Source organism: Temnothorax nylanderi, unplaced genomic scaffold, assembly GCF_030848795.1.
Source record: "Temnothorax nylanderi isolate EJ_2023f unplaced genomic scaffold, tnyl_v1.0 TNYL_tig0512_pilon, whole genome shotgun sequence".
NCBI classification, from domain to species: Eukaryota; Metazoa; Arthropoda; class Insecta; order Hymenoptera; family Formicidae; genus Temnothorax; species Temnothorax nylanderi.
This window is the reverse complement of record NW_027249574.1, coordinates 101,350-126,621: the sequence shown is the minus strand read 5'-3', so window position 1 is coordinate 126,621 and position 25,272 is coordinate 101,350. Positions and strand designations below refer to the sequence as shown.

The 25,272-nt window shown below is 38.5% G+C and overlaps 2 protein-coding genes and 1 long non-coding RNA gene across 3 annotated transcripts; 1 reads left to right on the top strand and 2 right to left on the bottom strand.

Moving 5' to 3' along the window:
* Window positions 1-470: 470 nt before the first annotated feature.
* On the bottom strand, window positions 471-9,958 carry LOC139783532 (uncharacterized). The gene is made up of 6 exons (XM_071722706.1): window positions 9,689-9,958; window positions 9,384-9,452; window positions 9,251-9,304; window positions 9,102-9,173; window positions 8,627-8,835; window positions 471-875 (listed from the first exon to the last, which is right to left on the bottom strand). Exons 3-6 carry the CDS (start codon window positions 9,271-9,273, stop codon window positions 649-651), a joined length of 531 nt encoding a protein of 176 aa, XP_071578807.1. The 5' UTR covers window positions 9,274-9,304; window positions 9,384-9,452; window positions 9,689-9,958; the 3' UTR covers window positions 471-648.
* Window positions 9,959-10,740: 782 nt separating this feature from the next.
* Window positions 10,741-12,985, top strand: LOC139783533 (uncharacterized). The gene is made up of 3 exons (XR_011721308.1): window positions 10,741-10,960; window positions 11,240-11,701; window positions 11,826-12,985. It is a non-coding gene; the product is annotated as an uncharacterized lncRNA (long non-coding RNA).
* A 538-nt stretch (window positions 12,986-13,523) lies between these two features.
* LOC139783531 (uncharacterized) lies at window positions 13,524-23,987 on the bottom strand. Its single transcript, XM_071722705.1, has 4 exons — window positions 23,688-23,987; window positions 19,616-23,514; window positions 13,885-13,982; window positions 13,524-13,768 (listed from the first exon to the last, which is right to left on the bottom strand). Exons 1-4 carry the CDS (start codon window positions 23,985-23,987, stop codon window positions 13,524-13,526), a joined length of 4,542 nt encoding a protein of 1,513 aa, XP_071578806.1.
* Between the last annotated feature and the right edge of the window lie 1,285 nt (window positions 23,988-25,272).

Below are 25,272 nucleotides of genomic sequence, written 5' to 3'. Positions count from 1 at the left end.
AAGATAATATTTATTATGTATTAAAAATAAGAAAAAAATACAAAATGAGAAAAATAAAATTATATAAATGTGATTGAATAATATAAATGTAATGAGGTATAAAATTATTAGAAAATATAATGTTATATAACATATATTGAACAACCGAAAAGCAAAATATAATATTTTATACATTATACTTATAAGAAAACAATTATAATTATAAAATATTTAATATAAAATAGTTGTATTACATTAAATCAAATAAATAATTTAATTATGCATCCAAAATAAAAATGAGATATATATTCATGCTTAATTTAAAATGCGATAAATGAACTTTTAATTTTAATACGACGATATGTTATTATTACATTTTAAAATAATTTTATGCGTATACCTATACAAAGAAAAATATACCTGTATAATATAACTGCAATATATTTAAAAAAAGTACATGTTTCATTAATAAATATAATAAAGAAACTACATTTTTTATGTAAAATAAAATTGTATTTTTATTACAATACATAAGAAATTACATATTATATGTATTACTAAATTGTAGTCTTTTTTTCTTTTAATTCATTCACTGCTCCATGCTTCAGCTACTCGATCCACCTCAACACAGACCAGGGAAAGAGAACAAAAAAATACATTAAATACACTTTATTGTACAATTCTTTCATTGATCTGTATCTCAGCTACTCGATCCACCTCGATACAACCCAAAAAAAGAAAAGGGCAATAAAAGTGCAAGCTACAATTACTGTACAATAATGTAGAACAGAAAATACTTAAAATATAAACAAGGAATCTATAAAATGTAATATTAACAAGCTCCACTTCTTCTCCAAGTTTTTCATTCGTATATTCATCCTTGAGGCATGTAAGAACTTAAAAAAAAAGAAAAAAATTAATTAGTTAAATGTATCACTAACAGTATTCATGCCTTTACAAATACACATGCACTATCGCACATACATACATACGTACATACATACATATATATATATTAAACACACACAAATACATGAATTTATGTAACATACACAATATTAAATTTAAGTAACGTAATGTATAAAAGTCTATTAATGCATATTAATACATATACAGGGTGATCCGAAACTATCGTTTGTCCTTAAAATGTCGTATTCCTGACTTAATTTTGAGACGATTTTTCCTTTACCAAAACTTTATCCGAAGCTTAGTTTTTGAGTTATTACGAGAAATATTCAGCGAATTACGGAACGAGTACGGAAGGTAGGCAGGGGCGGCGCGACTCACCGTCCGACGCGGGTGATTATGTGGGGTGCTCGCTGCGATCAGTGATCGGTGCTTGCTACACGCGATGGATGTACACACGATACGCGTACACACACACACACACACACACACACACACACTCACACACACACAATTACTCACTCATTCATTCTTACCTTGCAGAGATTCGATGTCTTCATACTGCTGATGAATATTTGCTTCATGACCGTTGATGTCAATGAGACGTTCCCATGACACGCCGAGTAATTCTCAGTCATCGAACGATTAATCGGTAATAATTAACAGCGATAAACCGGTAGATTTGCTTATTAATCTTATCGGTCAAGTGCGTGAGTAAATCCGTGAACGTGTCGATACGTGATACAATTTGTCAAAGAAAAAACTTCTCGCGTATTAGAAGTTTATTCTTTGACAAATTGTATCACGTATCGACACGTTCACGGATTGACTCACGCACTTGACCGATAAGATTAATAAACAAATCTACCGGTTTATCACTGTTAATTACTACCAAATAATCGTTCGATGACTGAGAATTACTCGAAGAAAGAAACACATTACGCACAATCACATCACAGTAAAAGGAAAACTTCTACTTGATTACATCACAGTAATTAAGTAGAAGTTATCCTTTTTTTATTAATTGTCACGTAATCAACACTTTTACGAATTTACTCGCGCACTCGATCATAAACAATTACGGTTAATGCAATTAATTACTACCGATTAATTAATTATTACTTTAAGAAAGATCACTTTAAGAAAAATCACTTTAAGAAAGAAACGCGTTAAATACTTGACTGCACAGCGCACGTTAACACGATGCTCGATGCGGAGCACTTCTCGACGACGACAACAAACAGTCAACAGGTTATGTTGGTACTAGCGCTGCCGAACGTAAACATGTGACATTATGGAGGATTCACACTGCGTTCGATTGCGTCTCCATCACGCGTGATTGGCACGAGACACATGTCTTGTGATTAGCTGAAACCTCCGCGGTACTTACGAAAACGTGTAGTATTACTGCGAACACAAGATGTTCCACGTAGAAATGTGTTGGTCGCTCTGAAAAGAGCGAATTTATCTTTGGTCGCTCTGAGAAGAGCGGATTGGTTTGAAATTGAAAAAATTTTATAACAGGTGCTCAAAATGACCACCATCCATTCTAACGCAAGCTCTCATGCGTTTTAATAAATTTCTTTCGACGTTCTCCATCATTTCTTCGTCGATGGCCCAAATAGCATGTCGCAATCTTGTATCTAAATCATCGACATCCTGGGGAAGCGTTTTATAAACTTTTTCCTTACAATATCCCCATAAAAAGAAATCTAAAGGATTGAGATCCGGAGATCTTGCGGGCCAACGTATCGGACCGTACCGACCCATCCAGCGTCCAGGAAAGTGCTCGTTCAAGTAATTGGTAACAATTCTGGCGTTGTGTGGCCCAGCACCGTCTTGTTGAAACACAATCTTGTTTCTCTCCAATAATGGAACTTCTTCTAAGAAATCTGGTAGATTATCTCTTAAAAGTTCCACGTATGTTTGGCCAGTTAAAATATCCGGAAGAACAATCGGACCAAGTATTTGAGTTCCCATTATTCCAGCCCACAGATTTATCTTCCAGCGAGTTTGGAAGCTTCTGGGTCGCGTAACTGCGGGATTTTCATCGCTCCAAAAATGCATATTATGCGAATTAAAATGTCCTTCTCGTGTGAATAATGATTCATCGCTGAATATCACACGAGAAGAGAATCTGGGATCTCGATCTACTTTTCTCAGAAAGTCTTCGCAGAACGTTCTTCTTGCACGATGATCTCCTGCTTCCAAATGTTGCACGCGTGTGTAGTGAAATGCGTGCAACTTTTCTTCTTTGAGTACTCTTTGCACGGTTCCATAGGATAAATTGAGTTCTCGAGCAACCACCCGAATACTCGTTTCAGGATTATGCTCGAAAGCACGTACAACTTGTACCATGTGCCGCAAATTTCTCGCCTCGCGATCTCTCCCAGTTTCGTGCATGTTTGGAAGGACATTGCCAGTCTCGTATAATCTTTGAGCTGCTCGAAGTATGACGGGAGCCGACGGATGTCTTTCTCGATTTGGATACAATTCGGCGTACCGTCTTGCAGCTACGTAATACTGTCCGTGACACTCGCCAAGTGCCATCAGCATGTCGTAATATTCTTCGTTTGTGTATCGTACTGCCATATCGTCCTCTTAACGCTTCTAATAATCGAGGGATTATTGATTCCAGTGTCGATCGCTCTATCCTATTTATACGATCTTCGCGGGGGTCGATATCCCCTCCCCGCGACCCGCGACGAATAGCGAGTTTCGCGGGTCGCGCGATGCGCGTCGCGTGGGCGTCGCGTGGACCCACGCGACTCGCGAAACTCGCTATTCGTCGCGGGTCGCGGGGAGGGGATATCGACCCCCGCGAAGATCGTATAAATAGGATAGAGCGATCGACACTGGAATCAATAATCCCTCGATTATTAGAAGCGTTAAGAGGACGATATGGCAGTACGATACACAAACGAAGAATATTACGACATGCTGATGGCACTTGGCGAGTGTCACGGACAGTATTACGTAGCTGCAAGACGGTACGCCGAATTGTATCCAAATCGAGAAAGACATCCGTCGGCTCCCGTCATACTTCGAGCAGCTCAAAGATTATACGAGACTGGCAATGTCCTTCCAAACATGCACGAAACTGGGAGAGATCGCGAGGCGAGAAATTTGCGGCACATGGTACAAGTTGTACGTGCTTTCGAGCATAATCCTGAAACGAGTATTCGGGTGGTTGCTCGAGAACTCAATTTATCCTATGGAACCGTGCAAAGAGTACTCAAAGAAGAAAAGTTGCACGCATTTCACTACACACGCGTGCAACATTTGGAAGCAGGAGATCATCGTGCAAGAAGAACGTTCTGCGAAGACTTTCTGAGAAAAGTAGATCGAGATCCCAGATTCTCTTCTCGTGTGATATTCAGCGATGAATCATTATTCACACGAGAAGGACATTTTAATTCGCATAATATGCATTTTTGGAGCGATGAAAATCCCGCAGTTACGCGACCCAGAAGCTTCCAAACTCGCTGGAAGATAAATCTGTGGGCTGGAATAATGGGAACTCAAATACTTGGTCCGATTGTTCTTCCGGATATTTTAACTGGCCAAACATACGTGGAACTTTTAAGAGATAATCTACCAGATTTCTTAGAAGAAGTTCCATTATTGGAGAGAAACAAGATTGTGTTTCAACAAGACGGTGCTGGGCCACACAACGCCAGAATTGTTACCAATTACTTGAACGAGCACTTTCCTGGACGCTGGATGGGTCGGTACGGTCCGATACGTTGGCCCGCAAGATCTCCGGATCTCAATCCTTTAGATTTCTTTTTATGGGGATATTGTAAGGAAAAAGTTTATAAAACGCTTCCCCAGGATGTCGATGATTTAGATACAAGATTGCGACATGCTATTTGGGCCATCGACGAAGAAATGATGGAGAACGTCGAAAGAAATTTATTAAAACGCATGAGAGCTTGCGTTAGAATGGATGGTGGTCATTTTGAGCACCTGTTATAAAATTTTTTCAATTTCAAACCAATCCGCTCTTCTCAGAGCGACCAAAGATAAATTCGCTCTTTTCAGAGCGACCAACACATTTCTACGTGGAACATCTTGTGTTCGCAGTAATACTACACGTTTTCGTAAGTACCGCGGAGGTTTCAGCTAATCACAAGACATGTGTCTCGTGCCAATCACGCGTGATGGAGACGCAATCGAACGCAGTGTGAATCCTCCATAATGTCACATGTTTACGTTCGGCAGCGCTAGTACCAACATAACCTGTTGACTGTTTGTTGTCGTCGTCGAGAAGTGCTCCGCATCGAGCATCGTGTTAACGTGCGCTGTGCAGTCAAGTATTTAACGCGTTTCTTTCTTAAAGTGATTTTTCTTAAAGTGATCTTTCTTAAAGTAATAATTAATTAATCGGTAGTAATTAATTGCATTAACCGTAATTGTTTATGATCGAGTGCGCGAGTAAATTCGTAAAAGTGTTGATTACGTGACAATTAATAAAAAAAGGATAACTTCTACTTAATTACTGTGATGTAATCAAGTAGAAGTTTTCCTTTTACTGTGATGTGATTGTGCGTAATGTGTTTCTTTCTTCGAGTAATTCTCAGTCATCGAACGATTATTTGGTAGTAATTAACAGTGATAAACCGGTAGATTTGTTTATTAATCTTATCGGTCAAGTGCGTGAGTCAATCCGTGAACGTGTCGATACGTGATACAATTTGTCAAAGAATAAACTTCTAATACGCGAGAAGTTTTTTCTTTGACAAATTGTATCACGTATCGACACGTTCACGGATTTACTCACGCACTTGACCGATAAGATTAATAAGCAAATCTACCGGTTTATCGCTGTTAATTATTACCGATTAATCGTTCGATGACTGAGAATTACTCGGCGTGTCATGGGAACGTCTCATTGACATCAACGGTCATGAAGCAAATATTCATCAGCAGTATGAAGACATCGAATCTCTGCAAGGTAAGAATGAATGAGTGAGTAATTGTGTGTGTGTGAGTGTGTGTGTGTGTGTGTGTGTGTGTGTGTACGCGTATCGTGTGTACATCCATCGCGTGTAGCAAGCACCGATCACTGATCGCAGCGAGCACCCCACATAATCACCCGCGTCGGACGGTGAGTCGCGCCGCCCCTGCCTACCTTCCGTACTCGTTCCGTAATTCGCTGAATATTTCTCGTAATAACTCAAAAACTAAGCTTCGGATAAAGTTTTGGTAAAGGAAAAATCGTCTCAAAATTAAGTCAGGAATACGACATTTTAAGGACAAACGATAGTTTCGGATCACCCTGTATAGTAACGCATAATGTCATCGCACAATATGAACGCATAATATCAAAACATAATTAGTATTAACGCAACTGAAAAAATTGCATATACATGTTGCCATTAATTAAAAGTAAAATGTAAAACGCAACAATACAATCAATACATTATTATAAATATAAGTTAAACAATATATATAATTTGAAAATAAACAAAATGCAATAAAGAAACACGCAAAATTATATATAATGTTATTTGCAAGCAAACAAAACATGCAATAAATGAACACACAATATTGGGTAAGTAAGAAATCAAATTAAGAAGTAGATTAAGAAATTAAAGCAAAGAATACATCACAATTCATTATAAGAATAAGAATCAATGAAACAGTAGCCTCAATAATTAAAATATGCCCGTAAAACATAACTCAACATGACAATTAAACATTATAAGAAAGAAGACTGCGTAGATAAGAAAAAGTGTAAGAATTACAAATAAAATTTATAAATGTGAAACGTTTAAAAGTTTCCTATTTTTTGTGGTAACCCGTTTGCATGATTTATTATGCAGCGATAATGTGTAATATATACGCATACGAAGATACAATTTTATCAAAAATGAAGTAGGGAAATTTGGACATGGCGGTTCAAAAGTTATATTTTGTGTTAATTGGAATAAATAATTGCCAATATTTTTATGAAAACAATTTTTCTCAAAATTTTTTACAAATACTTCTTCTAATTTATGAATATAATAACAAAAGTCATTACTTGGTATGTTTAACTTCCCAAACAAACTTCCTTCTTCGTTTTCATAGGCTCGAAAAGAACAATATAATGTTGTATCATCTAAGACAGCCATATTATCATTCATATATTTTGTACATATATCACAAGAATGTATTGCTGTACATCTTTTAATTAAAAATCCGCAAACATATTTAAATGCGTTTTCTTCTGGCAGATCCATTGAACAATATTCATGAGTCGGAATATTTAAAATGTTATGCGCCGATGATGAAGCAGTAAATTCCGACACAGTGGACTCTTTGGTATTATCTAACGTTCCAATAAGATTTAACATTTCATCATAATCAGAAGCACAATTTTGCGTATCCGAATGTTTTAAAAATGTTGTACTAAAAAGTTTTTTAAAGGCGCGCTTAAATTGTATAGGTGTCGGATTAAGACAATTACCGCCTTGTTGCCGAACGGAACCAAAAAAATTTTCGACACAATCTTGATTCAATCTACGTGTTCGGAGATATGGAAAATTATGATTTTTTAATGTTTCCCAAAGCTGAATGATGCTATTAATTGTTATCTGCCAGCATTCAAAGCATTTAACTTTTACATATTTACCATTATTATTATTATTAACTACTTTAATACTTTTTATAAGATCTGACGTTTCTTGCAAAAACTGCATTTGTTTTTCACTTCCGGTAAAAACTTTTCCATGTTGTTTAGGATTATTTACGGCGAACGAATTTAACATATCGAACAATTTATCAAAATGATCAATTAAATCTATAGTTCCAATGACTTCAGTCGGAAGAAGACCGACAGACATCTGTGTACACATTCCTGCACATACGTGGTTACTAAGTATTTGTACGGCATATTTAACTTTCATTCTCATAAAGTTATTTGGGTCCATATGTATCTTTGATAATTTAGGAGCTGCTCTTATCCATTGTTTGACGTCTTGCATATAAAACTGTTTAATATGATCCCACGAAGCTACTTTATTATTAAATTCAAAATTATGGTTTAACACATTATTTCGGGTTGCTTTTATTAAATGTGGAGTGTCAAAAATGTAAACTAAATTTTCTCCGTTAACTGAAAAAGTTGAATTTTGTGTAGATATTCCTAAATCACGGGACAGTTGTATAAAATTAGAACCCATGTCCGTAACCAATGCATGCACCATAGCACCTGTAGTTCTTAATTTAATTATTGTATCAAATATCAGATTTTTTAAAAAGTTCATATGGCATGTAGTCTCTACAAAACAAAAAACAATGGGCACCTTCCAATTACCTGCAATACTACGTGCCATAATAACTAAAGCGCTTCTTGCAGGTTTAGATGATTTTTTATCACCAATGTCTTCGAAACCAATTATTTCATCTCGTGATACATTATAAAATAAATGAGCTTTTAAGCTCATTTCGTCTGCACATATTATGCAATGACGTTCCATGAAAGGCAACGTATTTAATTTCAATTTAAGTGCTTCAAAAATTTTATCATTTATACCAGGCTCAATATTCCATTTTTGTGTAAATAATTGTAGAGAACGTACAGAAGGCAATGCAATTGAATCTTTCAATTCCCGGTAAGTTCGTGGACTTAAAAAAAATAATGACAAAGCAAATTTCTTAAATTCGGGATCATATCTTCTGCCACGTTTACATTTTAATTGTGCGTCGACTTGTGCCGCTAATATTCTATTAAATTTTTCCGGTAATAACTTACGGCCTAGTTTCTTCAGTTGGTCGAATTCGTTTTCTTCTTCAACTTTTGTAGCTTCCTTCTTCTTTTTCATACGAAGCCGTCGGATTGTTTCACGCATTACTTTATTTTGCGCCTTTAATTTTTGGAACTTCTCTCGCAATTTCCTTTTTCTCGGACTATCATCGGATGATTTATTCCTAACTGCAGGCTTCTTGATAGTGGATGTGCTCCTATAATATATTCTAAACGTTAGATCCATAGCACAAAGATTATTTTTAAATATGATATATGTAATCATGTAACTATAAATTTGCTATAAGAGACAAAAACAGCAAAATAATATTAAATAAAATCTAAAGTTAAAAGAAATATAATGTGTTAATAAATAAATTACATATATCCTGACAATTATATTTTATAAGAAAATTTTCATTACGTAACAAATAAAGAAAATAAAAATACATGTTTAACTGTAAATTAGTAAAGAAAAACTTACGGTTGAGTTATTTCTACGTCACTGACAATAATTGGGACGATTGTTTGTGAAGTTTCTGCTTTGTCTGCTTTGCTGAAAATATACAATTTTTTTTCTTTTAGCCATTATTGTTAATAAATGTAAACAAGTTCTTTATTAATATAAATTACCTATTATCTTCTTGCACTTGCATTTCTGCAACAGTTGCCTCAGCACATGTATTTCTGCAACAAAAAATATGTATCATAATATCTACTATAAAATATGATATTATAAAAAATAGAAAATTTATATTTAGCATACCTATCTACTTTCTCTTTAACCACATTTTCCTTATTTTGTTGTGTTGTTTGTTCGGGTGCTGTGTTGTCCCTAAAAAATTTTAATTATTTTATGTTTTTATATGTTACTTTCACGTAATACATAAAAAATAATTTAAATATTGTTAGATATTGTTGCTATTAATCATATAATGTTACAAAAATTATTTTTTATGTACTACTACCTTATACCAGTATTATTCAATTTTATACTTTTTTATAAAACAAAACTAATTTAATTAAATTAAAATATGTAAAATTAATAATTATTTGTTAGTAAAAACTCACTGTTGTTGAAAACCTGGTCCAAAAAATATAGTGGGTACAGCATCTGGGTGAAGACGAGCCCTAACTTTATTAATTTTGTACCATTTGTTTTCAAAATGCAAATGGCACAAACGACAATTCTGGTGGGCATATTCTGGACCTTTAGGTTCTAGATCCAGCCTTCCACATGCTCGTACCCATTGCAGCCATCTGTAAATGTTGTACCATTTTACCAATGACAAAGTAATGCACACATTACAATTAAAAATATAATTTATATAAAAAATAATAATATTATATAAAGCAATGTGTTATACCTGTCTTGTTCCTTTGGAAATTTAAAAAAATGTCGTTGCACATCAATAAACTTTTTAACGCACTCTGGTACTGCACAGCTTGGCTTTCTTATCGCATTCATTTTTAATTATTATGCAGCAACACCTGAAACAAAGCTAAGATCAAAGTGCTTCCAAGAGAATTGAAAACTTATATAATATTTATATAGGTTAACTATTCCCTTAGAAAAGGATTTTTCTTTTATGTTTCCTTCGCTTTTATCACTTTTATCACTTTTATCACTTATTTCACTTTTATCACTTTCTTCACTTTTCTTCACTTCGATCTTTCACTGTCTTTACTTTGTAAACTCTTTTCACTTTAATCACATAAACGTATTCAGTCTGTCAAACACTTCTAACAGCTCTCAATAGCATTCAGTGACTAATTGAGCTAATTCCCTCCAAATTTCTGTTCCAATACAGATAGGCATTTACTGAACTGACCATTTAAATTCTAAGAGGGAGCGGAGCAGAACGGAGAAAGGAAGAGCAATTGAGAAAGAAGTTCAGAGAACGACGTTCAGATGGTGTTAGTGGGCGCTTACTTATTTCGCGCATGCGCACTCCATTTTGGACAACAAGAAATCAGGAGAGTTGCGCTACTGTATATACTGTGGTACGACTATAGTCGTACGTCTGGCAACACTGGCTGGCGCCCTTAAGGTGCGTTTAGATAGAAGCGTCGAGCGTCAAGCGTCAAACACGCGCGCAGCACCCTTGCGCAGATGTCTAAACGTGCAGATTTCAGCGTCTTGACGCTAATAAAGTGGCTAGTGACACGACTCGATAAAGGTCGAGTCGCGCTTTTGCTGATGCAATCACAATTTCCACTCAGACTTTGCTACGCAATCGACTTTGTTAAACAAACAGTGGCAAATCTGGTCGTATTGTCCGCTGAAAAGCGGCAGGAACTAATATAAAATAAGAAGAAGAAAACTCGATAAACGTCGTAGAGGTAAAGAGATTATATATTGAAAATTTATATTTGTTCATATTGCGTAATAAATATTAATATTATTGATAATTAATATTTATAGAATTTCACATATGGCACATATTAAAATCTAATCAAGTATTAAAAGATTAATTTTTAAAAACTTTTTTTACGTTCTCTTATAATAATATATTACACATATATTAATATAAATTTTATATAATATAAAATAATATAATATAAATAATATATTAATATAAATTTTATGATCACTAATTTCAAGCATATCTTATTTTACAGCTTTATTTCTAATCTGACGGCTCCAGTTGTTGATGCTGAAACGCATCAACAGTTTGCTGATTATATATACACGATTTCACATATTTTAAGACAAGATGTCATTTAATTATCGGTTGCATCAGTGGGTATTACAATGCAATACCATTGTTAATCAGCACTATCAGGAAAAAAAACAAGCAGAGTTAGTTGCAGCAATTTCAATGATTGCAAATATAATAAAATTAAAAAATAAAAGAAAAAGAAGATGCTGGATTTCAAAAGTATTTGCAGAAAGACAGAGACATGGATTTTATCATGCAGTACTTCCTAATATTAGGTTGGAAGATCTTCGTTTCCGAAATTATACAAGAATGACACCGATACAATTGGAAGAACTGTTGTCAATAGTAGGACACGATTTAAAAAAACATTATGTTGTGCGTAGCCAATAAATGAAGAACAACGTTTAATAGTAACTTTAAGGTAAACTGAAATTAACAATATTTTATTGTACAATAAATAACATGTAATTAATGAAATTTAATAATTGTACATATTAGAATGGTTTAGGTTGTTATAATTGTTGTATTTCTTATAATGCTAACAGATATCTTGCCTCAGGAGACAGCATGGTATCATTGTCATATCAATTTTTAATATCTGTAAGCAGCATTACAAATATTATACGAGAAACATGTTCCGTTATATGGGAGCATTTGTATCCTATTGTGCTTTCACAATGTGATACAAACGACTTGAAAGAAATCGCAAACGACTTTGCGAATAAATGGAACTTCCCTCACTGTGTTGGTGCGATAGATGGGAAACACATCGTTATTCAAATAATTGTTAAATTATAAAAGATATGTATATAGTAACTCAAATTGAAATATAAACTTATACAATAATAATATTTTTTCAGTGTCCAGACAACGCAGGATCAGAATATTATAATTACAAAGGCAGTCACAGCATTATCTTACTCGCAATAAGTGATGCTAATTATATTATACGTTGCGTTGACATTGGTGCCCCTGGGAGGCAGGGTGATGCAGGTCTTTTCAAGAATAGTGCCATGGGCCTGTTATTAGAAAGAAAGGAATTTAATCTTCCTTTACCCGAAGCATTATATGAAGATGGTCCAATTTTGCCATACGTATTAATAAGAGACGAGGCATTTCCGTTAACCGATTATATGATGCGACCATATCCAGGAAAAAATGGACTGACATTAGAGAAACGCATTTACAACTATCGTTTATCTCGAGCTCGAAGAACGGTTGAGAATGTTTTCGGCATTTTAGCCAGCCAATGGCGACTTCTGAGACGACCAATTTTAGCAAAAGTACCAAATGCAATAAAAATGATTCAAGCAATCGTCTGCCTTCATAATTGGCTGAGAAAGCATGATGTTGAACAAGAAACGTATATAACACAACAACTTGTAGATAAGCCTGTAATAGATGGAGATATTGAAAACGGCTCTTGGAGACAAAATGTTGAAGATTTTCGTGCATATATTAACATTAGATGTACTCAAACAAGAACATATTCGTTACGCGCAGCTAACATTCGCGAAGAATTCTGTAGATACTTCAATGAGGAAGGAGAAGTTGGTTGGCAAAATATTCAAATATACAAGTAAATAAATAAAATTTGGTAATTTATTATGATTCTATATCATTTCACATAATGTTTCATATACATTTAAGACAGAGGTTACTTTTGTAAATAAATTTATTTGCAACGTGTGTAAATAGTCATACTATTATAATACGTACATATGCACATGTGTATAATAAATAATTTATGACTACTATAATGTATATTTTCCTATCATCTATCGTTAGACAATCATAAAAGTATTATTGCGGTAACTAAATATTTTAAAGAGAAGAATAACATGCTCCATAAAAACAAAAAATATTAGAAATATCAATGTTTTACAAAAATTATAATCTATATCATATTTGACAATAAACTATATATATATAATTTAACGTCAAAATATTTTTAAATAACATTGAAAAGAGGAACATTTGTCAGTAAAATCTAAAGTTAGACTTAAAAATAAAATAAACATCAAGTTGTAATACTGTGTGATTTTACTTTACGTAACATAAATAACGTCTAATTATCAAATAAAAAAAATTATACTGTAATATAATAAGAGTAACGTTGTTAAAATATTAAAATTATACCTGAAAATTATATTTATGAAAAAGAATAAGAAAAGAAACAAATATAAGAAAGTAGGAACATAGCAATTGCTAATGTTACAAAAAAGAATATAAAATTATCTACGTTAGTTTTGTTCTTCTTTAGCAATATCTTGTTGAAATTTCATTAACAGCATATTCTGCTTTTCTTGACTAAGTTTGAGCAATCGTTGTTTTATGTATATAAACATACCATCTAATGCATCTATTTCTGGCAACTTTGGCAGGTTTATCACAGGATTGTCTTTGTTACAAAATGCTTCAGCTATACGATTAATTGATGCACTTAAATCATCATGAGCTTTAGCCCGATGTTTAGCAGGGGGTTCATCTAAAAAGAAATTGTTTAATATTTCTTTAATGTATATGAATTAACTGAACATTTTATTAAAAGATCGGTCAGAGGTCAGCAAATAATAAAGAAAAACTCTGTAACAATATTAATACCTTCAGTATTTTTACGTTTTTCCATGTTGACTGAACTGTTCTCCTCGAGAAGATTTCTGTTGGACTCAATAATTGGAACCGTCAGATTAGAAATAGAGCTATAAAATAAGATATGCTTGAAATTAGTGGTCATAAAATTTAAGATATATATACTTTAAGTTGTACATAAAAATTGATATATACTTTCTGCTTCTTGATACCGAACGTAAGAAGGACATTGCTTCAAAATGTTTCCACGTTTTTTGTGAACATGATCTAGCTGACCCACTAGGTTTTTTTCTCTTCAGCCACTGCTTTACTGTAAGTGTCTTTATAAGCGATTTCCATCTCTTTTTAGCATCTTCAGGACTCAAAAGACCTAATACATTTGTTAAAACATACTTTTAAAATATTTAATGTAACCAATGCTTTTCTTTGATAATTTAGGCTTATGTAAAATATAATACATACCATGAAGAGCGTCAGAAATCTCTTTCCATAACTCTGCAATTTTGTGCCTACCACGGGCAGACAAAGGCAGTGTGTAATCGTATAAGGGCGGTCTGTTTCTTACTTCTTCAATCAACATTTCTTCCAATGCACTTTTATCTAATGTTGTGGAAAATGATTGTTGTGAATCATTTTCTGAATCATACGTATATACAAAAAGAAATAAAAAATAATTAAAAGGATAATTTTCGCATTGTTTCTTTGTAATTTTTTTTTGCTTGTAATTTTTGTCGTCTCTCACGAAGAGTTAAGTATAAAAGTTAAGTTAAAAAATTTTTGAAAAAATTTACACGAATCAAGCACATTTTAATAAACATTTTTTGCCTTTGTTTTTTTTGTAAATTGTTTAGTTTCGAAGTTAAAAAACATTATATAAACATGAGTTTTGACACAAGAAATTCGATATTATTGCGAAAAATCATCGTATTAATTAAAAAAAAAAGCATTTAAAATGTTTATTAGAATATGCTTGATTCGCATAAGGTATTTCAAAATTTTTTAAACTTAACTTTTATACTTAACTCTTCGTGAGAGACGAGAAAATTACAAGCGTTTCCAAACTTATGAAGGGTAGTGTATGTCTATTGTATAATCATATTCAGCCGTTATTGAGATCTGATAATCTCGGATACTCGCAACTGGTCGACTCGCGTAAATATACACGGGGCGGTCTCGCGCTGCGCGTGCACTTGGCGCGAGACACTACCGTGTCTCTTGATATAAATATAATAATTATATAAAAAAGTTACATATGTGATTATATATAAAATATTGTATAATGTAATCGCAATTTTACCTTTTGTAAGAAAAAACAATGCAAAAATTATTTTTCTAAGTATTTTTTAATTATTCTTAATATTTTTTTTCTATATGAAAAATTAAATATAATTAAATAATTTTTGTATTGTACATAATACAGGGTGACCCTTACAAAAAAGTAGTACTAGCAATCAGTACTCAGTACTGAGTGATCCGTACTCGTAGTATTGAGAGTATTAGTATGTTAATACTCATGAATACTGCAGAATGGTCAGTACTGTGTCTGTCAGTGCTTACAGTACTGGCAGTACTACAAGCAATAATACTCATTAGTACTTCAAAGTATTGAAGTGGTCAGTACTTTATCAGATTAATATTCGGAGTACTATCATGATAGTACTGCCAGTACTGTAAGAAACTAATAGGCACAGTACTGACCATTCTGCAATATTCATGAGTATTAACATACTAATACTGTCAATACTACGAGTACTGATCACTCAGTACTGAGTACTGATTGCTAGTACTACTTTTTCGTAACGTATCTTGGAAATACTAAATTAATAAAATACTAAATTAACACACTAAACTATCAATATGACGTTATTTTGATATCATCTTGACTTTTTGTTCTACTTGGATAGTACTGCGTAAGTAGGGGAGAGTGGGCTCCCTTGAGCCACGGGGTCCAATGTGACAGTGCGAGTTTTCTGTATTAACGTTCTGCAAAATAGTGACGGTGGGTATGAAAACTTTCGTTTTCAAAACATATAACTTCCACCAAAAAATTATGCCGAAATAAGCATATATACTTTAGTTAAAGGCAGATATGTAATTGGAGCCTTGCAAAGTAAATTTTTGCTTGTCATAACTTTTTGATATGTATGGATTTCTAGGGATTCTACAGTTAAAAAAAATTCATAAGACGTTCGTCGGGATCTAGGTTCAACACCAACGTGCGCACAAAAACGTTTAATTGTTCTGTATCTGAAATATTTACGATAAATAATATCGATGTTCAGTGGGGTCCAATGTGACGTAGGTTGATGGGGTCCTCTGTGCCACGCTTACAGAACTATCTAACCTACCTACCTGAATAGTAAATGTTAGTGCCTAAATTTTCCTATAAAATGAAATAATTTCCATCGATAATCATATCCACACTTTCATTTTCTCTTTTTTTCACCCTTTAGTTACAGATCACATGTAATCGAGTCGCTGTGAGGCAATATTCGTTGATCTCTGCTAGGTTACGACAAAAAGTGAGGTTATAGGACTTTGTTTTCAGTTTTCAATTTCTTAGGTCATCTGATGAAACAAATATGACACGATTATTGATAAATTGGTTCTCTAGCACAGTCTTGGTTTTTCAATTGACCAAAGATTTGTAATAAACAGGATTTAAACCGATCTCTTCTACGTGTCACAGGGTACCCTACCTTTCACATTACATGTCACAGTGTACCCTACGCTATGGCTCAATCGACCCCATGCGTGGGGTCCACTGTGACAAACGCAGCATTTCGAAATATCATTATTTTTGCAAAATATTTCTGAAAATTTACTTCTTAAATCATTTACAAACAAAGTTTATTATATTAAACATCGAATAGTCTCATTTATATTATAATGAAGTTATTAAAAATCATTTGTGATTTGAAAGAACGTGGTTCAAGGGTGCCCACTCTCCCCTACTGCGCCTGTACCACACGTTAGTATTCCACGATTATTCAATAAGTACTAAAAGATTACTGAAGGGGGTACTGGAGGGAATACTGGTTGGAGTACTGGAGGAAGTACTGAAGGGAGTACTGAATGAGTATTGGATGAGTACTGGGAAGGAGTACTGACGAAGTCAGTATGGTCGAATTTAGTAGTACTTTGAGTACTTATGTCTCCAGTACTTTCACCAATACTTTTTCCAGTATTAAAACCAGTACTACTTTTTCATAAGGGTGAGTCACCTAAGGGCGGCCACCTTAATAATACCCATAGTTTTGGATCGGAAGAAATGCTTAAAATAAAAGTTTTTTTGAATCAAGAGAGTCATCATGCGATGGTGAACATTTTTTCCCAAGTGCGAGCGCTTAGAAGATTTAAAGGTCATCTTTATTTTTTTAAATGGAATTATATGATTTTTTTACATAAGATTCTTCTCCTAGTTATTTTGCATATAAAAGTATTAAGGTAGAATTATCAAAAAATCAATAGTTTTCGAGATATATTATACTTCATTCTGGCATATTTTAACAAAATATAAAATATCACACGTAAACTATTTATTTGCTGGTAACTGTACCTTAATACTTTTATGCACAAAATAAGGAAACGAATCAATTGGTATAAAGAAAGCACATAGTTGCTCTTAGAAAAAAAATAGTTGCAAATTGCATAATTCTTTTAAAGAGCAACTATGTGTTTTCTTTACGATGTGTGGATAGTAGCGAAGCCATCAGAGGCACTCAAAAATTTAATACGTCTCGTTTCAAGTATATTACTGTAAATAATATTGTACTTACTCATGAATTGATATATCTGTGACTAACCTACTTGTTTCTATACTACGAGTCGTAATAAAGCTTTGAGAATCAGATTTAAATAAAACATTTCAGCTTTTATTCTGAATAAAATAACATTTCAGCTTTTATAATTGTTGGCGAATTTTATGGTTTCCGGGCGTAACTCCGGTTCGCCAATTGGTGTAAGATGCCGGGTCGACCCCGACAGGGATCCGACGTGCGGTTAGAATGAGACACTTGATTTGAGAGGAATGCACAAATATCGTTTAATCGTCAGGTTAATACAAATGATGATTGACGCGCTCTCATTTGAGCACGACACTCGGCGCGCACGTGATTCGATGAGCGCTGGTCACGTGATACGAAAGTGTTCGTAGAGCGCGGAGGCGTTGGCAATTAAGACGCGCAATGTAGCTTGCACTTGATGAACGCACTTGAGGCGTTATACTGCAGTCGCACTTGTTCGTAACACAAGACGCGAGAATGTTCACAGTCGAATCGATCACGATGATCGAGCGCACAATGGCGAGGCACGCAGGGTGACTTATACGCGAATGTTCACTGCTCGTGGAGACGAGAGCGAATTGCAGCACGCACGAACGGCGCGATAATTAGCGGTGCTCTGACAGAGCAGTAACCTCGGATGCACGACGGTATATTTGAGACCGCGTGAACCGGAGTAAACGTTAACGGAAGCACGACGGTATACGACCTCGTGAACCGGAGTACTTTTGGCTCCTGAACGCGAACTCTCGTGTTTCGGGAGCTTTCCTTTGCGCGACGCGTATCGACCAATCACCTGCGTTTCCGGGATCATGCGATCACGGCATGACAGGATCGATACGTGTCGCGAGAGACTTCGCGGTAAGGGTTGACGGGGGGAGCGGCGCGAAATCCTTTCGTTCGGAGGGCGACTGACGGATGGCGTTACCGGTACGGTATTGATCCGCGATCGCGAGAAAATTACGGAACATAACCGCCCGCCGCGAATAACAATTCGCAACAATTCAATGCCGCCCGCCGTGACGAATTGTTGATCTCGAGCCGCTTGCCATGCGGAGCACTGCGAGTGCTGAAACAACTTAAACTAGAATGATCAATTTACATAAGACATGATACATAGGAATATTTACAAGTATTTACAAAGTTTTATTGTCGTATAGGCATCGTGGAATGTCACTCCGGAGTGTTTATATCGACCGGCAAAAATGATAGCTTGACCACGGCACGTTTGTACGTGGATCGCGCTGTTTTAACCGAGACGACTCGCGTGAGTCCGTCGTCGCCGGGGTGACACTCGACGATTCTTCCCAATTCCCATCTGCTGGGAGGAGCGAGAGGATTTCGCAGAAGTACTAAGCGTCCGACTCGAGCTAGATTCTGAATTTGACGCCACTTGGGGCGTTGCTGCAATGTATGCAGATAGTCATTTGACCAAAGTTTCCAAAAGCTGTCGCGCATCTGTGTAATTAGCTGCCACCGAGTGAGACGCGTTTCCTTTTCCTCAAGTAACAAGGGGGTGGGAGCGCTTGTCAGCGCCGTTCCTATCAAGAAATGACTTGGTGTCACTGAATTATAATCATCGAAATTGTCTGAACCGGGAGCGATCGGTCGCGAGTTCAAACACGCTTCGATTTTACATAGGAGCGTGCTTAGCTCCTCGAATGTCAGCGTGTGCGCCCCGATGACGCGTTTAATGTGAAACTTGACGCTGCGGACGCACGCTTCCCAGAGACCGCCGAAATGCGGTCGGAGGAATGAAGTTCCACCGAACGCCTTCGGTTGCTATTCTATTTTGAAAATTCGAATCGCGAGTGGCCTCACTCCATGTGACGGAGATTTCGCGTTGAGCACCGTGGAAAGTCGTAGCGTTGTCCGAATACATATCACTGGGAACGCCGCGACGTGCACAAAATTGATCGAATGCAGCGATAAACGCGGGAGTCGTACAATCGCCAACCAACTCCAGATGAGTAGCTTTGACGGTCATGCAGACGAACACCGCGATGTACGCCTTTCTTGATGTGTGTCCTCGACCGGGAGTAGATCTGACCTGTATTGGTCCGGCATAATCTATCCCGCAGTGTAGGAACGCGCGAGGCGTCGACGTGACGCGACACGAGGGCAGGTCGCCCATTAACTCGTGCGCGGCTTTGGCGCTTTCACGAGCGCATCTGACACATTTATGGAGAACAGCTCGTATCGTTTGACGCGCGCGCAAGATCCAGTATTGTTCACGTAGCAGGTGCAACGTGAATTGCGGCCCAGCGTGGAGGGCACGGATATGAGTTTCGCGTATTAACGCGGCAACTAACGGGTGTGCAGCGAGCACGACCGGGTGTTTCTTGTCGTCCGGAAACGCAGAATTTCGGAGGCGGCCTCCGACGCGAATAAGTCCGTTTTTATCGAGAAACGGGTTTAACGGTAGCAGTTTACTGCTGTTCGAAATTCGATTTACTGACTCTAATTGAGCGTATTCCACGGGGAATAACATTTGTTGCACTTTCTTGAGCCAGAATTCGCGCGCGAGATTAATTTCTTCCGGAAGAAGTAATATCGACGCGGGTTTTGAGGTCGCATTGATGGAATTTGAGCAACTCATTTCGCGAGCGCAACGAGCGAATCGCATTACATAAGCGGTGACGCGCACCAGCTTGTTCCACGAGGAGAATTTTTCACCGAGCTCCCATCGTTGGCTAGGGTGCACAAGGTGCACGGAAACGTGCGCTCGCTCTTCCGGTAGCGATTCTTGCAAATTTGATTGAGGCTCGGAGGGCCATTGATCTGCCGATAATTTGAGCCAGTCAGGCCCTGTCCACCATAGAGATTGCTGAATCAGATTTTCAGGTTTGACGCCCCGCGAAACGAAATCGGCAGGGTTTTGCTGTGATGGCACGTGATGCCATTCGACGTTTGGCAAGAGGGTTTGAACCTCATGCACCCGATTCGCGACGAACATTTTCCAACGTGAGGGTGGTTGCGAGAGCCAGGCTTTAGTGATCTTTGAATCTGTCCAACAATGGTAGATCTGAATAGCAATCGTGAGCGCGGATCGCACGGCGGCGATTGACCGCGCGAGCAGAACCGCGGCGAGCAACTCTAAACGAGGAATACTCATGGGCCTGAGCGGAGCTACTTTCGACTTCAATAGAAGTAGCGTAATTTCGACTGTTCCGTCAAGATGCGTAACCTTTAAATAAACAACCGCTCCGTATGCGGAGGCGGAGGCGTCGGCAAACCCATGAATCTCCGCGGTAAGTGTATCGGAACCGTAACCGGTCCAACGCGGAATGACGATTTGTCGCAGTATAGGTAATCGAGAATAGTAATCTCTCCACTTACAGAGAAGATCGTCAGGGATAACCTCGTCCCAATTGCAGCGAAGAAGCCAGAGCTGCTGCATCATGATTTTTGCGGTGATGACCACTGGAGCCATCCACCCGAGAGGATAAAAAATTCGTGCGATTGTCGAAAGAATTGAGCGCTTCGTGTCGGGAGCCGACTCTGCAAGCGTGACGTCAAATTGAAAGACGTCCGTGTGAGGATGCCACTTGATACCCAGTATCTTGAGACGCTCGTCAGATTCGAGCGTTTTTGCGGAAGCAAGGCCATGATCCTGCGGATCGATGCCTTCGAGCAATACGGGATTGTTACTCGCCCATTTTCGGAGGTGAAATCCTGCTCGTTTCAAGAGAGAAATCAGTTGATCTCGCGTCTGAAGCGCGAGCAGTATGTCATCGGCGCCAAACACAGCGTCGTCGACGTACGTGTGAAGCCGTAATACCGGAACTGCCAAAGGGAAATCAGCGCCTTCGTCTTCGGCAACTTGCTCGACCACGCGAAGAGCGACGTTTGGCGCGTTTGCATTACCGTAGGTGACGGTAAGCAATAAGTATGCTATTAAGGGCCCATTTGGCGCGGGTCGCCATAAGATCCTTTGATAATTTACATCGCTTTTGTGGACCAGAATCTGGCGATACATTTTGGCGATGTCGGCTGTGAAGACGAACCGAAATTGACGCCATCGCAAGAGAATGAAAGATAATTCGGGTTGTAATTTACGGCCGATCATTAGATGGTCGTTCAACGAGAGACCATTGGAGGTCGGTTGAGAGGCGTTGAAGACAACGCGCAAACGAGTTGTTGCGCTATGCTCGCGGACAACTGCATGATGCGGTATATACACTACTTGACCATCAGGGGGGTCATCGAGAGGTGCCTTGGTCATGTGGCCAAGACGTTCATATTCCGCCAAGAAGTCGTGGTATTCCTTCGCAAGGTCGGGATTCGACCTTAACCGTGACTCGAGACGCGAATACAACGCGATTGCTGACTGTTTAGAGTCACCAATGTCGATAGGGGGCCCCGATTTGAACGGCAGCCGCACTATATATTGCCCGTTGGGGGCACGAGAATGTGTAGACACGAAGTGTTCTTCGCATTGACTCTCTTCCGGTGAGAGATGAGTTTGCTGAGGAAGTTCTTCGACCTCCCAGAACCGTTTCAGCTGATCGGAGATTTCCGACAACACCGTGCAATGGTGCGTTTGAATGCGAGTCGGCCGTGACTGCGACGGCATAGGCATTGGTCCAGACAGGAACCATCCAAAAATCGATTTTTGAGCTACGGGCTCATGAGGGGCGCGATTACGGACCTCCGGCAGTAAAATCGCGCCATACAAATCAGCACCGATAATGACGTCAATCGGCGCCGCGCTAGTCGGATCGTTATCAGCTAGCGTAAGTTCGCGAATGTACGACAGTTTCGTTATATCCGGAACGCGTTGCGGAATGTAAGTCGTGAGCGACTTGAGAACAAGAGCGGAAACGGAGGGCGCCGGGCCCGTGCCGTCACGCGCTGACACATGAACTTTAGCTGCGCTGCGTGCGGTGGCAGCGGTCTCGCCGATCCCAGTGATAGACACGGAGACGCGCGTACGCGGGAGACGCAATCGCTGAGCTAAACGTTCGGTGATCAAAGTAGTGACCGAACCTTGATCCAATAACGCGCGGACTATACTATGTCGACCGTTGAGCCCGCTCACCTTAATCCAGGCGGTAGCTAACAAAATATTTGATTTTGAAAAGCTAGTGTGAGACAATAAATGCGAAGTGACTTCGTCAGTGAAGTCTGTTTTCGTTTCCGTAGATGAAGGTGAGCTCTCACTTGTCGAACTATTATTATTTACATCGGTCGTGTGAAGCAACGTATGGTGCTTCTGCTGACATTGACGGCATGTGTTCTTGCTCGAACACGCATCGCGAGTGTGCCGTGTACTCAAGCAATTGTAGCAACAATGATATTTCTTCGCGAGATCACGCCGTTGAGCGACGCTTTTATTGTGAAAGTCCGGACACGCGGACAAGAAATGCGTCTTTTGACACATGGGACATTTGGTCGAACTTGCGTTCGCTGCGTGACTCTGAACTGAGGAATTTTGTTTATTGCCCTTGACTTGAGACGAAGCCGGGAGAACATTCTCGAGCGCACGTATTCGTGATAGAAGAAATTTATCAAGTCGATCGTATGTTGGATACTCTGACGTATCGCCAAGTTGCAATTCCCAGGCCTTTCGTGTGAATTTATCCAGCCCTTGAACGAGCAAATAAACCAAAATGTCGTCCCAAGTGTCAACAGACCGACCGAGATTCCTTAACGATTGTATCGCTATGTTCGCTTTATTGCGCAACGCGGTGAGAGCTACTGCGGAATCAGAAGTCGCTTGGGGAAGCGTGTGCAAAGCGTGGATGTGGTCATGTACTAAACGACGGCGATTCTCATATCGCGTTATTAGCAGACTCCAAGCTATCTTAAAATTCGCGTCAGTTAATGCCAGATTGCGTATGGCATCGCTGGCTTCACCCTTCACGCAAGAGTGCAGATATTGCAAGCGATTAACGTCTAACAATTCGCGATTATCAATGATTAAGGCTGTAAATTGATCTCGAAACGACTTATACGCGGCAGGTGCGAAAGAGAAAACGCGGACTGATCCGTGCGCATCGTCGATGCGGCAAATGACTGGTTGGGACTCACGACTGGCTCCAACTCCTCCAGGCTCTCCGACATGTAGTCCAAGGCTGCCTGGCAGGCGTTGTTCGCTGTTTCATAATGGTTGTCCTTGAAGTACGCTAGCGATGCTTGAACGTCCTCGTTGATGGTCCTGGCCACCGATGCATGTCCGTTCACGAATTGCTGCCACGTTTCCTTGAGAAACGCAATTCTCGAGCGGATTTTCGCAGGTGTCAGGTTGGCTTTCCCAATTTTCTTAAAGTTGTCGAGATAGCGCTCGATTTGTCGCTGGAGTTGCAGCTGGCCTCCCAAGTGTTCGGCCATCTCGTACTAGATAGATTTGACTGGTGTCTGTTAATTGGCACAGTTGCACGCCGATCCGGCTCGAAGGACCAGAAATTATGTTGGCGAATTTTATGGTTTCCGGGCGTAACTCCGGTTCGCCAATTGGCGTAAGATGTCGGGTCGACCCCGACAGGGATCCGAAGTGCGGTTAGAATGAGACACTTGATTTGAGAGGAATGCACAAATATCGTTTAATCGTCAGGTTAATACAAATGATGATTGACGCGCTCTCATTTGAGCACGACACTCGGCGCGCACGTGATTCGATGAGCGCTGGTCACGTGATACGAAAGTGTTCGTAGAGCGCGGAGGCGTTGGCAATTAAGACGCGCAATGTAGCTTGCACTTGATGAACGCACTTGAGGCGTTATACTGCAGTCGCACTTGTTCGTAACACAAGACGCGAGAATGTTCACAGTTGAATCGATCACGATGATCGAGCGCACAATGGCGAGGCACGCAGGGTGACTTATACGCGAATGTTCACTGCTCGTGGAGACGAGAGCGAATTGCAGCACGCACGAACGGCGCGATAATTAGCGGTGCTCTGACAGAGCAGTAACCTCGGATGCACGACGGTATATTTGAGACCGCGTGAACCGGAGTAAACGTTAACGGAAGCACGACGGTATACGACCTCGTGAACCGGAGTACTTTTGGCTCCTGAACGCGAACTCTCGTGTTTCGGGAGCTTTCCTTTGCGCGACGCGTATCGACCAATCACCTGCGTTTCCGGGATCATGCGATCACGGCATGACAGGATCGATACGTGTCGCGAGAGACTTCGCGGTAAGGGTTGACGGGGGGAGCGGCGCGAAATCCTTTCGTTTGGAGGGCGACTGACGGATGGCGTTACCGGTACGGTATTGATCCGCGATCGCGAGAAAATTACGGAACAATAATATTTAATAACATTTCATAACTTTTAATAACATTTAATAATTTAAATAAAATTTAAACATTTACTACGTCTTATTTAATAATCAATAAGGTAATCTGTAATTTCACAAAGTTTGCGATTTCGAAAACATTCCTCGATCCACTGACATTTTACTATTTTTATGGATGTTAGCTCACGTGCTTTCATATTTCTCATAACAGTGCTCGTCTCATCTTCTACAAAGACATGCGTAACGGTATTATCTATGTTGTCTTTAATTGTACCTGACATGAAGCGGAATTTTAATTTAAAGTAAGATGATGGATTCTCGAAGAATCCGATTATATTTCGAAATGGCGAATACGGCGATACACCCCCGAACAA

Excerpts from the sequence above, each read along its gene's own strand:
- LOC139783531 (XM_071722705.1), bottom strand. The coding sequence starts at position 23,987 with ATGGCCGAACACTTGGGAGGCCAGCTGCAACTCCAGCGACAAATCGAG. Across the intron at positions 13,983-19,615 it reads GTCAAAGCTACTCATCTGGA|CTCTATTTCTAATCTGACGG; the intron begins GTTGGTTGGCGA and ends CTTATTTTATAG. Across the intron at positions 13,769-13,884 it reads AAAACGTAAAAATACTGAAG|ATGAACCCCCTGCTAAACAT; the intron begins GTATTAATATTG and ends ATTTCTTTTTAG.
- LOC139783532 (XM_071722706.1), bottom strand. The coding sequence starts at position 9,273 with ATGCAAGTGCAAGAAGATAATAG. Across the intron at positions 8,836-9,101 it reads GACGTAGAAATAACTCAACC|GAGCACATCCACTATCAAGA; the intron begins GTAAGTTTTTCT and ends AATATATTATAG. Across the intron at positions 876-8,626 it reads CCAACTGAAGAAACTAGGCC|TTCTTACATGCCTCAAGGAT; the intron begins GTAAGTTATTAC and ends TTTTTTTTTAAG.